The sequence below is a fragment of the Delphinus delphis genome, chromosome 4 (genome assembly GCF_949987515.2).
Source record: "Delphinus delphis chromosome 4, mDelDel1.2, whole genome shotgun sequence".
Lineage (NCBI taxonomy): Eukaryota > Metazoa > Chordata > Mammalia > Artiodactyla > Delphinidae > Delphinus > Delphinus delphis.
Genome location: NC_082686.1, coordinates 82,266,482 through 82,279,442, shown reverse-complemented (window position 1 = coordinate 82,279,442; position 12,961 = coordinate 82,266,482). Strand labels below are relative to the sequence as shown.

At 36.2% G+C, this 12,961-nt stretch overlaps 1 protein-coding gene across 4 annotated transcripts in view; it reads left to right on the top strand.

Annotated features, from left to right (window-relative positions):
• The window catches only part of VPS8 (VPS8 subunit of CORVET complex), a 300,312-nt gene that overhangs the window by 188,387 nt on the left and 98,964 nt on the right, over positions 1-12,961 (top strand). For all 4 annotated transcript variants that reach the window (XM_060011002.1, XM_060011000.1, XM_060011001.1 and 1 more), the window contains 5 exons: positions 869-958; positions 1,514-1,556; positions 5,117-5,220; positions 9,605-9,686; positions 10,024-10,106. In XM_060011002.1, coding sequence (XP_059866985.1) covers positions 869-958; positions 1,514-1,556; positions 5,117-5,220; positions 9,605-9,686; positions 10,024-10,106 — 402 coding nt within the window. The remainder of the gene's footprint in view (positions 1-868; positions 959-1,513; positions 1,557-5,116; positions 5,221-9,604; positions 9,687-10,023; positions 10,107-12,961) is intronic.

Here is a 12,961-nt window from a genome sequence, read left to right as displayed (position 1 = left end):
GTGCTGCATTTTACTAAATACTTTTTCTGCATTTGTTGAAATGATTACGTTTTCCTCCTTTGATCTGTTAACCTATAATATGTTATTTGTGCCTCTCTTTTTTTCTTACTCCTAAGAAAGTTTTATTCTATGTTATTAGTCTTTTCAAAGACTAATTTAGCTAGGTGGTTTGTGACCACCTAGAGGGGTGGGATAGGGAGGGTGGGAGGGAGGGAGACGCAAGAGGGACGAGATATGGGAACATGTATAACGGATTCACTTTGTTGTAAAGCAGAAACTAACACACCATTGTAAAGCAATTATACTCCAATAAAGATGTTAAAAAAAAAAGAAAAGACTAATTTAGGATTTTCTTTTAAACCTCGCTATTGTTTCTCTGTTGTTTCTTTCCATGACATTGTTTTCTGTACTTATTTTCTTTCTTTTACCTTAGCTTAACTGGCATTTCTTTTTTACTTATTAGAAACTCTTAGTTTATTAATTTTCATTAAGATCCCACAAGCTAATGTATAGAGTTTTCATTGTCATTTTGTGAATAATTACACTTATCAATTTCTGGTGTATATTATTACTATTTATGTATACATGTTACCATTTGTGCAATGGATATACCTGATTCAGGTGTGTAACAACTCTTTAAATAAATAAGTGAAAAAAAATGAGTGACCTTGGTTCAGTCAGAGTCCCAAATGGGCCACTCGAAGACTAGAAAGTCAAATATTTGCATGTTATACTGTAAAGCAGCATACTACTAGGGTATGAATTCACTATTTACTGTCATAGGGTTATTTTTCATCCTTAATAGGACCTTCTGACTCCACAAACAAGATTTTTGAGCAAAAAAGCTTTATCTTTTCTTCTTTCCTAGATTACCCAGAAGTATCAACTTCATGAAGTCACTGCTTATCTATTAGAAAAGAAAGGAGATATTCATGGTGCCTTCTTAATAATGCTAAAGGTAACATTTTACTGTATTTGCTTTGTCATGTTTCTGTCTAGCCCTATACCCATTTATCAATCCATCTTTTCTTCGTGAGATAAAATTGACATACAGCATTGTGTAAGTTTTTGTCAATCCATCTTAATTTCTTATGTTTCAAAGTAAGCTGCAGACAACAGTACATTTTTTTTGTACATTTTATCTCTAAATATTTTTATCATGCATGTCATGATACACCAGTATGCCACATGATACTAATCCCAAGGCTTAGTAGTTGTGGCATGCGGGCTCTAGAGCACAGGCTCAGTAGTTGTGGCGCATGGGCTTAGTTGCTGCACAGCATGTGGGATCCTCCTGGACCAGGGCTTGAACCCGTGTCCCCTGCACTGGCAGGCAGATTCTTAACCACTGTGTCACCAGGGAAGCCCTGTGCTTTCTATATACACAACAGTTCTCTTCTGAATGGCAGAGATCATTCTTAATAACCTTGTTGTTTCTTGGAGTTTACCTTTAAAATATGGTAATTCAGGTATTGGTGGATTAGAAATATAAAGTGTTCCTTTTACCTCCTAGAGACTACAAAGCAAACTTCAAGAGATAACACATCAAGATGAAAGTAAGTTCTCGAGTGTAATTCACAATTTCTTTTTCCATGGGCCCCATGTTTTAAAAGATATTAAATGATAAACTGTATTTATTAAGTAATAATCACATTGATCTGCATGTTACTGTTTATCTGACATTGATCCCAATTTTGGCTTGTTTTCTAGGGCTCATAATAGGAAGTAATATAAACCACTGTAGTTTTGCAGTGCTAATTGTCAGTAGAGGTCATTGGACAGAAAATTAGGTAGTCTTCACTGGTCTTGATTAATGTTTTAGTTATATTTCTGTACTTATGTTTTGGTTATTATAAATGAGGTACATAACTAACATCTTAAAAATTACTATAATGTGCTGAACAACAGCAAAGCAGAGCTTCTAATCAGTAAGTAATAATCAGTGTTTCTGTATTGAATTTATATAATTTTAGCAGAAAGCAGTAAAACTTGAAACAGTTTAAAATCTTGAATGGCTTTGTCATAGATAGATATGTAATTCCTATTATATTCCTTGATACTAAAAAAAAGTTATTTATTTTGTAAAAGTGTGGTAAAATAAACATAACGTAAAATTCACCATTTTAACCATTTTTAAGTTTACAGTTCATTGGCAATAAGTACATTCACATCATTGTGCAATAATCACCACCATCCATCTCCAGAACCTTTTCAGCATCCCAAACTGAAACTCTGTACCCATTAGACAATTACTCCTAATTCCCTCCTCCCCACACAGCCCCTGGTAACCACCATTCTACTTTCTGACTTGATGAATTTGAATTTGATTACTCTGTGTATCTCATAAGTGGAATCAAACAGTAATTGTCCTTTTGTGTCTAGCTTATTACACTTAGCATAAAGTCTTCAGGATCTATCCATGTTGTAGCACATGCAGAATTTTATTCATTTCTAAGACTGAATAATATTGTTTTATGTATATACTACATTTTGTTTTTCCATTCATTTATCAATGGGCACTTGGTTGCTTCCACCTTTTGACTATTGTGAATAATGCTGCTATGAACGTGGGTGTAGAAATATCTTTTTGAGTCCCTGCTTTCAGTTCTTCTCGGTGTATACCCAGAAGTGGGATTACTGAGTTAAATGGTAATTCTATTTTTAATTTTTTGAGAAACCACCATACTGTTTACCGTAATGACAATATCATTTTACATTCTCACCAGCAATGCACAAGGGTTCCAAATTCTCCACATCTTCACTAACACTTTTATTTTCTGTTTTCTTGGTAGTAGCCATCCTAATGAGTGTGAGGTAGCATCTCATTGTGGTTTTGATTTGCATTTCCCTAATGATTGGTGATGTTGAGCATCTTTTCTTAGACTTATTGGCCATTTCTGTATCTTCTTTGGAGAAATGTCTATTCATATCCTTTGTCCACTTTTTCTTTTTTTTTTTTTTTTTTTTTTTTTTTGGCGGTTCGCGGTCCTCTCACTGTTGTGGCCTCTCCCGTTGTGGAGCACAGGCTCCGGACCCGCAGGCTCAGCGGCCATGGCTCACGGGCCCAGCCGCTCCGCGGCATGTGGGATCTTCCCGGACCGGGGCATGAACCCATGTCCCCTGCATCGGCAGGCGAACTCTCAACCACTGCACCACCAGGGAAGCCCCGCTTTGTCCACTTTTGAATTGGATTATTTGTTTTCCTATTACTTGACATTTTCAAAATATCCCTCCCAAAGTTCAGAGAAACACTTAATAGGTGATTTTTAGATTGTTTTACCTTTTTAACCCATTAACACATTTCTTGGACCCCTTAGCCCACACATTCCCCTAAACACCTTTACCCTGATTCTCCATATATTATTTGTTTCTGGAACTTCCATAACAGTTGGTTGACTTTTCTATATTTAGTCCAACTAAACATTTAATTATTGTTTTTGTGCTTTAGTATACGTTCAGTCAATTTGACTATTAGATTTGTTGCATTTATGGCATTTTTCTCTTTCAATTTACTGTTATGAGAATAATTTTTATAGACATTACATGAAGGATTGTGGGAAAAGTAAGAAGAATGTTTCCCCCAAATCACTACAGTAATTTGCAGGTGATATGTGTAGGGAAGCCAATTCCTTAAATTCCAATGAAGGTAAATTTCTCAGTAATAGTCTCATAACTGCCATTTACTGTCAGATTCAATTTTGACAGTGTGCTTAAGAATTTTGAAGGATTTGGTAATTGCACAGCACTGGGCTAGTTTCTGTGGGTGATACACAGATGGCTAAAACACAGTCCTCACCCAAAGAGCTACAGTCTCTTGAAGGAGACAGATATGTAAATAAAAACCTCTAATGCATGTAGAATCAAATACTATAAAAAAGGTACAGTGAGAGTGGCAAAGGGTCGTGGAAAATTGGGGAACTACCTGTAACTGAGATTCTTTTCTGGAAGATGTGACCTTTGAAGTAATCACGATTGGAATGATGAATAGGAATTTGATAGACAAAAGCAAGGAAAGGGTCTTCTGGGCTGAGGAGGACATGAGCATGAAAGTGCCTGGCTAGTAACCTTGGGGAGGAGGAAATAATCTGGTGATATAAGAGTACCGAGGCTGGGAAGATGCACCAGGATGTTTACTGTGTCTACTTAGGATCAGAGGTTTGTTGACATTCTCTTTGTAAAAATTAGAAGTCTTTGATAGTTTTTGTGCATGAGACTCATATGTTTGGACTTGTGCTTAAGAGAACTGTAGTGACAGTATAAAAGGGAATGAGGAAGGCAAGATTTGGAAGTCAAAAGTTAATTTAGAGGCTGCTGCAGTAGTGCAAACGAGGTGATGAAGGGCTCCACTCTGGTAAAGTAGCGGGTATATGAGAGTGTGGAAGTAGAATTAACAAAATTAACAATTTATTTGAATGTACAGGTGAAAGCATCAAAGATGGTGAAGATTTATAAACTGGTTGACTTAAAGGTCATGGTTCTACTAACTTAGTTTGGAAATGTAGGGGGAGGAGCAGATTTGAAGTAAGAAAAATGGGTTGGGTTTTGCACATATAAAATTCAAAGTGACTGCAGGATGTCCATGTAGAGATAGATGTCCTAGAGCCTGGTGAAAATTCAACCTGCAGATTATGAAAATTCAACCTGTAGGGCTGGAGGTGTATATTTGAAAATTATTAGCAAGGACATAGGAATTAAAACCAGAAGAGTGGCTGAAATTATTGGAAAAAATGAAAAGAAAAGGGCCTGAGATAGTATCTTGGAGAAATACATACATTTAAGAAATAGAGGAAGAAATGGTAGAGCAAGAAAGATAAAAGATAATCTTTCTATTAACTAATCCACAGATAAATGGTTGGCGATTTTCCATAGCTAAAGCATATTAAAATGCTAAGTATGATGTGCTTTCTCTGTCCTAGGAATGTCAGACATTTATATGGAAAACTGTTGCAAAGAACTACCTACTTTTTATCTACTGAAGTTTGGTATCAGGTCTCATACATGATTATATCATAGAAAACAAAGTATGCAGAGAAAAAATTGTTTAATTTTTTACAGAAGCTTTGAGATTATCAGTAATATACCCTTGAGTGATGTTATCAGTTTTTTCTGAATCTAGATACCAAAGAGGATCCCTCACTGAAGAATGTTGAAGAGACCATGGTGGAGACAATTGCCCTTTGCCAGAGAAATTCACATAATTTGAACCAGCAGCAGAGAGAGGTAGGAGAGTGACTACAGAGGCTTTTAAAAATCTGTTCTGGTCTGAAACTAGGAATTCGTTCTATTTCCACTGCCCTCTCAGCTACCTGAGTTCAGTGCTCCCAGGAGTATAAGACTCCTAAAGTTATTATGAGGAGTGCCTGTCTGCTTTGTTCTCGCAAAAGGCTTTATATTCTTAGATTTGGCTGTGCTGCAAAATTTAGGTGTGTGAATACTAGATGTCCTTGTTCTCTCTGGACTGAGTTTTTGTGTATTCCGTGTAGTGGTACTGCGGTTGTGTCGTCCATTTATCATCTGTACCGTTCCCCGTGGATAAGGGGAGCGTGAAGCACTAGAGGAAAAGCCTCAAGGGATACAGAGAAAGCTGAAAAAGGTCAAGAAGGCTACGGTGCAGTAGTTCTCATCCTTGGCCGCACATAAGAGTCACATGGGGAGCTTTGAAAAATCCCAGACTGTACCTGAGATCAATTAAATTATAGTCTTTGGGACTGGGCCGCAGTCATCAGTATGTTTTAAGGCTTCCCACATGATTCCACTGTGCAGCCAAGGTTGGAACCACGTCTGTAACAGATTCGAGACTGCAAAAAGGGAGAACGCAGAGCTGAAGGAGATATAGTAGAGCACGTGGGGCGGGTGGGAGTTACAGCAATGAAGCAGAAACCAAGGGGGCGAGATGCAACTTGACAGCTAAATTGTGCAGTAGTTTTAAGAAGTAAAGTTAGCAGTGTGATATGTATGGCATGACTGCGCCTGCCCCTCCAGGCTCTGGCCTCTGACTTAACACCACCTGGCCTCCTTCCACTGCCTGGGCTTCTGGAATGGGAAGCAGGGTAAATTTTTCATATATAGTTTGCCATACATGTTCCAATGAAAATGATAAACTTGGTATGTTTCTGTTCTTATGAGATGGGTAGAATTTCTCCTTTATGTTTTTGTCAAGGGTTTTTTTAAGGTCATAAATTTTGAATACCCTTTAGAATATAAATTGTATATAACAAACACATTTATATAATAGATGTGGTTTTTTTATTTAAAAACTTTGAGTGAAATGATACATACCCATTATTTTTTTAAATCCCGCAATACAGAAAGTTACACAGAGGGTTGTTTAAAAAAATTACCCTGTATCCATCTTATCACCCAGAAATAACCGTCATTATCATTTGGTGAATATCACTCTCGATATTTTTTATCTACCTAGGTTAACATAGTTTTAGAAAAATTGAATCAAATAATGCTTGCTTTAAAAATATAGTATTTAATCTCATTTAGGAAGCTTATGTAAAACTGAGGAAATTCTGAAATTCAAATAAATAGTTCTTCAATACACTATCTGTTAATAAGTCTCCCTGAAGTTGAAAAAATCTAAATAACTGTTAATAGATTAGAAGTATCGTTTATAATTACATTTTGGTTTTTATAATATCTATGATGTCCGACCAGTAAGGAAGTTTACATGAACTCATACACACTTGCTCCAGCCTCCCTTCTCCACCCCTCTGAATTTTAGTTAGTTATGTTATTTTACCTCATTAAGGTTAACAATACATTCTTTTCTGTATCCACAATTCCCATAGTTGTTCAATCTTTATTTAAATGGATTATGGGCTTCACAACATTCCTTTTGCCCTGATTTTTCCATTCCTAAGTTTTTGTTTTCATTTATCTTTTGGCTGACTGTCTGCATTTGGACATGGTTATATTTTGATAGAAAAACACAAGAGGGTAAAACTATTAAAGCTATGTTTATACATAAATATACATAAATATTTTCAACCCTTCTGTCTCCTCCCTAACATCTATTTGATATTCTTCCTTCTTCTCGTGGAAAATTTAAGGAAAAATGACAATTATAAATTGTCATTGTTTTATAAATAGAGCCATTTAGGCTCACATAAGCTGAAGTATGTCCAGATTCACATATATTAATGGTAGAATTAGATATAAAATTCATGCCTCCAGAACTCTAGGGATTATTCTGACTATATTTGAACTCTTATCTCTTAATCAGAGACAGGACTAAGGCTTCCTTTGATGTGGTGAAAGGGTAATTTATTCTGTATTTTTTTGTCTAAAAATATATCTGAGTTGGAATCTGTCTCTTCCTCTCTTAGACACACACACATGCCTCTCACACCACTCTCTACTCCCCCCCACCCTCCAACAACTGGTTTTTGCTTCTTTTCTGAACAACGTTCATAGCAACAATAAAAACATTGCATGTTAGTTTTTATGTAAATACTATTTTTGTGAAAATGCTGAACTGACTTTATGTAATAGCAAACATTAATTTTGGGGGATTTTCATGGTTATTTCCCCTGTTCCTCTTTGCTTTTTTTTTGGTTTGGAGAGAGTGAGAACAAGAGCTGCTGCCACCGACCCTAATCTCACTAGAAAATTTGAAGTATCCAAAAGCTTGATAATGAATTGTCTGTAATATCTGTTTCCAAAAGTTTCTTCAGAAGATTTAATGTCATGGAGTATTTCCTTAAAGTTAGACTGCAGGAAATCGGGTTGTCAGTCCTTCCCTAGGTAGAATCTATACCTGTCCTACTTTGTATGTCTGTCTACCCCAGTGTCCAGTGATTGCATAAATAAAGAATATGGCTTTCTTATGCACATAATTCCCTGAAAAAGAAAGCTGTTGATTATGTAACATGAGAAAGTAATTCAGGTTCAGTTGTGTTGCTCTCAGGGGTTAGGATTGTCATTATCATGGATTGTTATTTTAGCCTGTGGGTTTTTAGAGTTTATCCACGTTAACATTTTAAGAACCAACATTAAAGAGCAAGAGAGACAAAATATTTAAAAGGTGTCTACCGTATATTTCAGGTTAATGTGGAGATTTAATTGAAGAAGAACAATTTCTCTAGGGTATGAACACTTCCCATGGCTATTATCTCTGCAACCATGCTTCCCCCAGTCTGCTATTTATAAACCAAGAATAAAGTAACCTTTAAAAAGGTAATTCTTCTAAAATTTCTGGACTAAATAAGAAAAATTTTTAATCAAATTTCTAAATATAATAAATATAAAAACCAAAAGGTAAAAATTAGGTATACCATATACAGTTAAATTAAAAGACTATAAAAATACATAGAAATAAATGATGTGGTTGTAAAAACAAATTGAAATAGGCAACGAAAACACAAGCTAAGTAAAGCCATCCAAGAATAAAATACAAGATTAAAAATTCATGAATACTAGATAAATTAAAATTTCAATAAAATAAAGAATTGCCAGTACACAACATAGTTAAAACCAGTATCTTAAGAATTTGAAGAAATACTGTTAAAAAAAAAGTACATAAAATCCTGGCCTTAGAAAACCTCAAATGGGGGCAGATAAGGGCTTCCTTGTAGAGCTCTTCAGTGGAAGTCACCCCGTGGGAAAGTCACCGGACCATTAAGCCTGTCCCCTTAACCATGCTTGTCCTGTTTTGTCAATACTGACTTTTTTTTCATACCTCTTGGATGTTTGCAGGAATAGGTTTCTCCCAAGATACTGGGTGAAATAAGGCCTTTGTAAATCATTACCCAACAGGAAAATATGCTTGAAATTTTAAAATGTATTAGTTTGATTTTTGATGATGAAGATTTTTCCTAAGGCTTAGGAAGAACACATATGATGCACATATGGCAGTGTATAATCATTGGCAAATTACTCAACTTTTCTAAGCTTCAGCATCTGATCTCCAGTAAAGATAATGCTTACTGTATAAGGTTATCATGAGATTGAAACGACAAAATGTATGTAAAGCATTTAATACAGTGCCCTACGTAATAGGAATAAATAAATGTTAGATCTGTTCATTTATGTCATGACGTGATTGGAAATGTTAATTGAAATAATGTTAACTTCCACTTCTTAGTCAGTGATGACTGAGGAAATAACAAAATAATGCTTGATATAGGAGAAAACTTTGGATTAACTGTATTTATTTATCTTGCTTGACATAGCTGATGAGAAATGGGGGGAGGGTAGTTGTGGGAGAGTTCTTTATTCCCTTCTGCGGTACATAGGGCCGTTTAGACTGTGTCAGTGAAACATTTAAGAACGTAGCCTGAGGCTCTGCTCTGGCTCCTTTGAACCTACCCTTTTCTGAGACACAGAAGATTTGCAGTTCCAAGGTCTAGACTTACTTAACTTCAGCTTCCTTATTTTCCCAAGGTGCATGATAAAGATATCTGTTCTGGCTGTGGTCTTTGCTTTTTTACTGTCTTTTCTCTTCCCAGTCAAGTGTTCCATCTTTTCTTTTTCTAATTTTTACCAGCAAATGTATGTGAGAAGTACATTTCAACCTGTGAAACACTAAGCTGATGTTAGTTGTTCTTAAAAACAACAGAGTACTTTTGTTTTCCTTTGGTCTCCTCTGCCATTATAGGCACTCTGGTTTCCATTACTGGAGGCAATGATGGCACCTCAGAAGCTGTCTAGTTCAGCTGCACCTCATCTGCACTCTGAAGGTAAGGTCATAGTGTCCACCTATACTGTCCCCCAATTTCTATCTGCTGATGATTGTCATTTTGATACCTCTCCCAGCATCGTATTTTTATTATTTTCCTTAATGAAATCATACTGTACTGTTGATCTCATTTTTTCATGTTCACTGCTTTCTGTGGCACCAGTTATATCATTTGTCTTGGATAATAGTAGCTTTGCAACTTACCAGCAGTTAACTTTAAAATATCAAACTGGCCTTGGTTAGCCAAGTTTCTAGGAAGCTGTATTCCTATGACTTACAGGAAAAACAAAAACCTCTTATTTTAAACTAACCTTAATATTGACATTTTATTATAACAGCTCTGAAATCTTTGACCATGCAAGTTCTAAACAACATGGCAGCATTTATTGCCCTTCCATCAATCTTGCAAAGAATCTTGCAGGTGAGTTGAAAGGGGGAAAATTCAGTGTTGATCAATTTTAACTAATATTTTAGTTATGTATAAATAATAGCAAATTGGGCTAATGTGTAAATGGATCTCAAGCATAATGCAGCTGATTTTTGGCATTAACGAAATATCTAACTTACAACTCTCATCCTTGAATCCTTCCTAGCACTCCAGTGATGTGGGTTTGCCTGGCACACACTTGCAACCTTCAGTTAGGGGGTGCAGGCTTCAGTTCACTGTGACCTTTGGATTCAGATACACAAGCTTCCTTTTGGTGTGCTAACTGGGAGAGAATTACCATTGCTTCCAGCTGATTATACTTTTTAGATCAAAAAGAAAAACGTAGGGCTTCCCTGGTGGCGCAGTGGTTGGGGGTCTGCCTGCCGATGCAGGGGACACGGGTTCGTGCCCCGGTCCGGGAGGATCCCGCATGCCACAGAGCGGCTGGGCCCGTGGGCCACGGCCGCTGGGCCTGTGCATCCAGAGCCTGTGCTCCGCGGCGGGAGAGGCCACAATGGTGAGAGGCCCGTGTACCACAAAAAAAAAAAAAAAGAGAGAGAGAAATGTAAAAACTATGTTAATATAGACATTTTTTAATCTTGTTACTTAGGGTTTCTAACTCATTCTAAAACTTTCTGTCCAAAGCTCATCTCCTACTATAGATTCTAGCTGGCTTTGTGTCCAAAGTCTTTGTAGGAAACATCATTCCAGCCTGTTTTCTTCAGCAAAAAGGCCCGAACCTTTCCAACTTCATCAAAAAGAGAGCACTAAAAATATGCTAAGATATATTTTTAGAAACATCTGTGAACATTCTTGGGTAAACAGCAGGAATTATCCTTAGAATCCATTTTGTCTTCCCTTACTTTACCCAGGATAGAGACACACCAAAAAGAAAGAAAAAAATAAAGTCAGACAGTAATATGATGCCATTGATCTTCATAATTTTCAAATGATTTTTATCCAGTCAAGAATGTCCCTCTCAGCTCTTTTTTAAGACTCTCCAAGCTCTCCTTCCGATCTGGTATGAAGCAGCTGGACCTTTGCTGATAAAGACTACTGCATCCAGCAGTCTCTCACCACATTGTACGTTATCCTTTAGAAGGTATCTTCACACGTATCATTTCATTGATCCTTATCATGAATTGAATAATAATTTGGTACAGACTACTTTTCTTATATCCATTCTAAAATATATTAGTCATAAGGTTTTTAATCATATGTAAAGTAATACATAATAAGACAGAAGTACTTTAATTTACCAGGTAAATTAGAAAACAATGAAATCCTAAAGCCAAAAGTGTCTTCCCTCTCGTGCGCATTTAGCTTTATTTTGAGCTTTAACCACACTTTGACCCATAAACTATAATAAATATAAATTGATTTTTTACCTTGGCATAAGCATATGATGTTTTAAAAAAATGTATTTCAGACTCATATCCTTGAAGGCTTTTGATATTTGAAAGTCTTAACTTTATTTTTGTGTTATATTGGCATTTATTGTAATTGTGTTCTTATCATTTTCCACCTTCAGTGATTGTTAAGTCACACTAATAAGGAGAGTATGCTGATTCTTAAATTCCTTATTTGCATGTTTGTGATCACTGTAATAACTCTACCTTATATTTGTATAGAGATTTTTATTTTTTCAAGTTGCTTTCACAGATAATGCTAATTTAAGCTCATTCCCATTATATCATGTAAGCTCCTTCATTTGTTTCAGTCCCGGGTCTTTTGAGAAGTTAATTATTAATTGGTTTATATATTATATGTTACCCTGTTTGGTTATTATCTGTGTAGATGAAAGAAAGGCACAGTTCTTGCCCTAAAAGGCCTGTTTTAAGGGAGACAAGAAAGTATCTGATATAACTATTCACACGGCTCTAAAGAGCAAGTAATATTGGCCACCTTAAGGATTACCTTCTCTGAACACCAGGTAGGGTAATTGCTACTTCTGCATCTGTACACTTTTAGTCCACATGATTATAGCAGGAGCAGCCAGGTGAAAGCATGACCCTGCCTCTTGACTCTGTCTGATTGACTCAGGGTAGGCAGCTGGCCTAAGAGGGGCCAGTCAGTGTCCTTTCCAGGAAATTTTAGAACTGAATTGAAAAGATGAGTAGTTTATCTTCAATTCTCTGGTTTATATAAGGTACAAAGTTCAGGAGCTGATAGTGACTACCTTTCCATCATATGAACTGAAATAGTAAAAAGTTAATCTGCAGAGAAAAGAACAATGAAGCAGACACACAAAGAGGAGAATAGACAAGATACATGGAGAAGAGAGAAGATAACAAGGAGAGGATTCAAGACACTAAGAGAGGAGACAACATGGAGAGAAAATACTGATGGCATCTGAGTCCCTCATTGTAGTTCTTAAGGCTTACCTGATTCCTTTGCTTGGATCCTTAAACACCCCAGTACCTTTACAGTTATTATCTTTTTTTGAATAAGTTAGAATGAGCTAGGTTTCTGAATTTATATATATATCTCCAGAGGAGTACCAATAAAAGTATATATATGAAACAGACTGTGGAAAGATTTCCTGGAGGAGGGGATGTCTGAACTGAATCTTACAGAGCCTAAAGGAATCAGGGGTAAAAAACAGATAGGACTACTCTAAGCAGAGTGAACTATATGTACAAAGAATTTGAGGTAAAACACGGTACATCTGGGGAGTTGCAAGTGCTTAAGTATTCTTGAAACATAGGACAAGAATAAAGGTGAGTCACAGAGCTGAAATTTGAGAGGCAGAGACTGTCCTTAATTGCTTTGTAAGCCGTGGTAAGGACTTTGGATTTTATTTTAAATTCACTAAATTCTCATTAAAGTATTTTAACCAGAGGAATGAT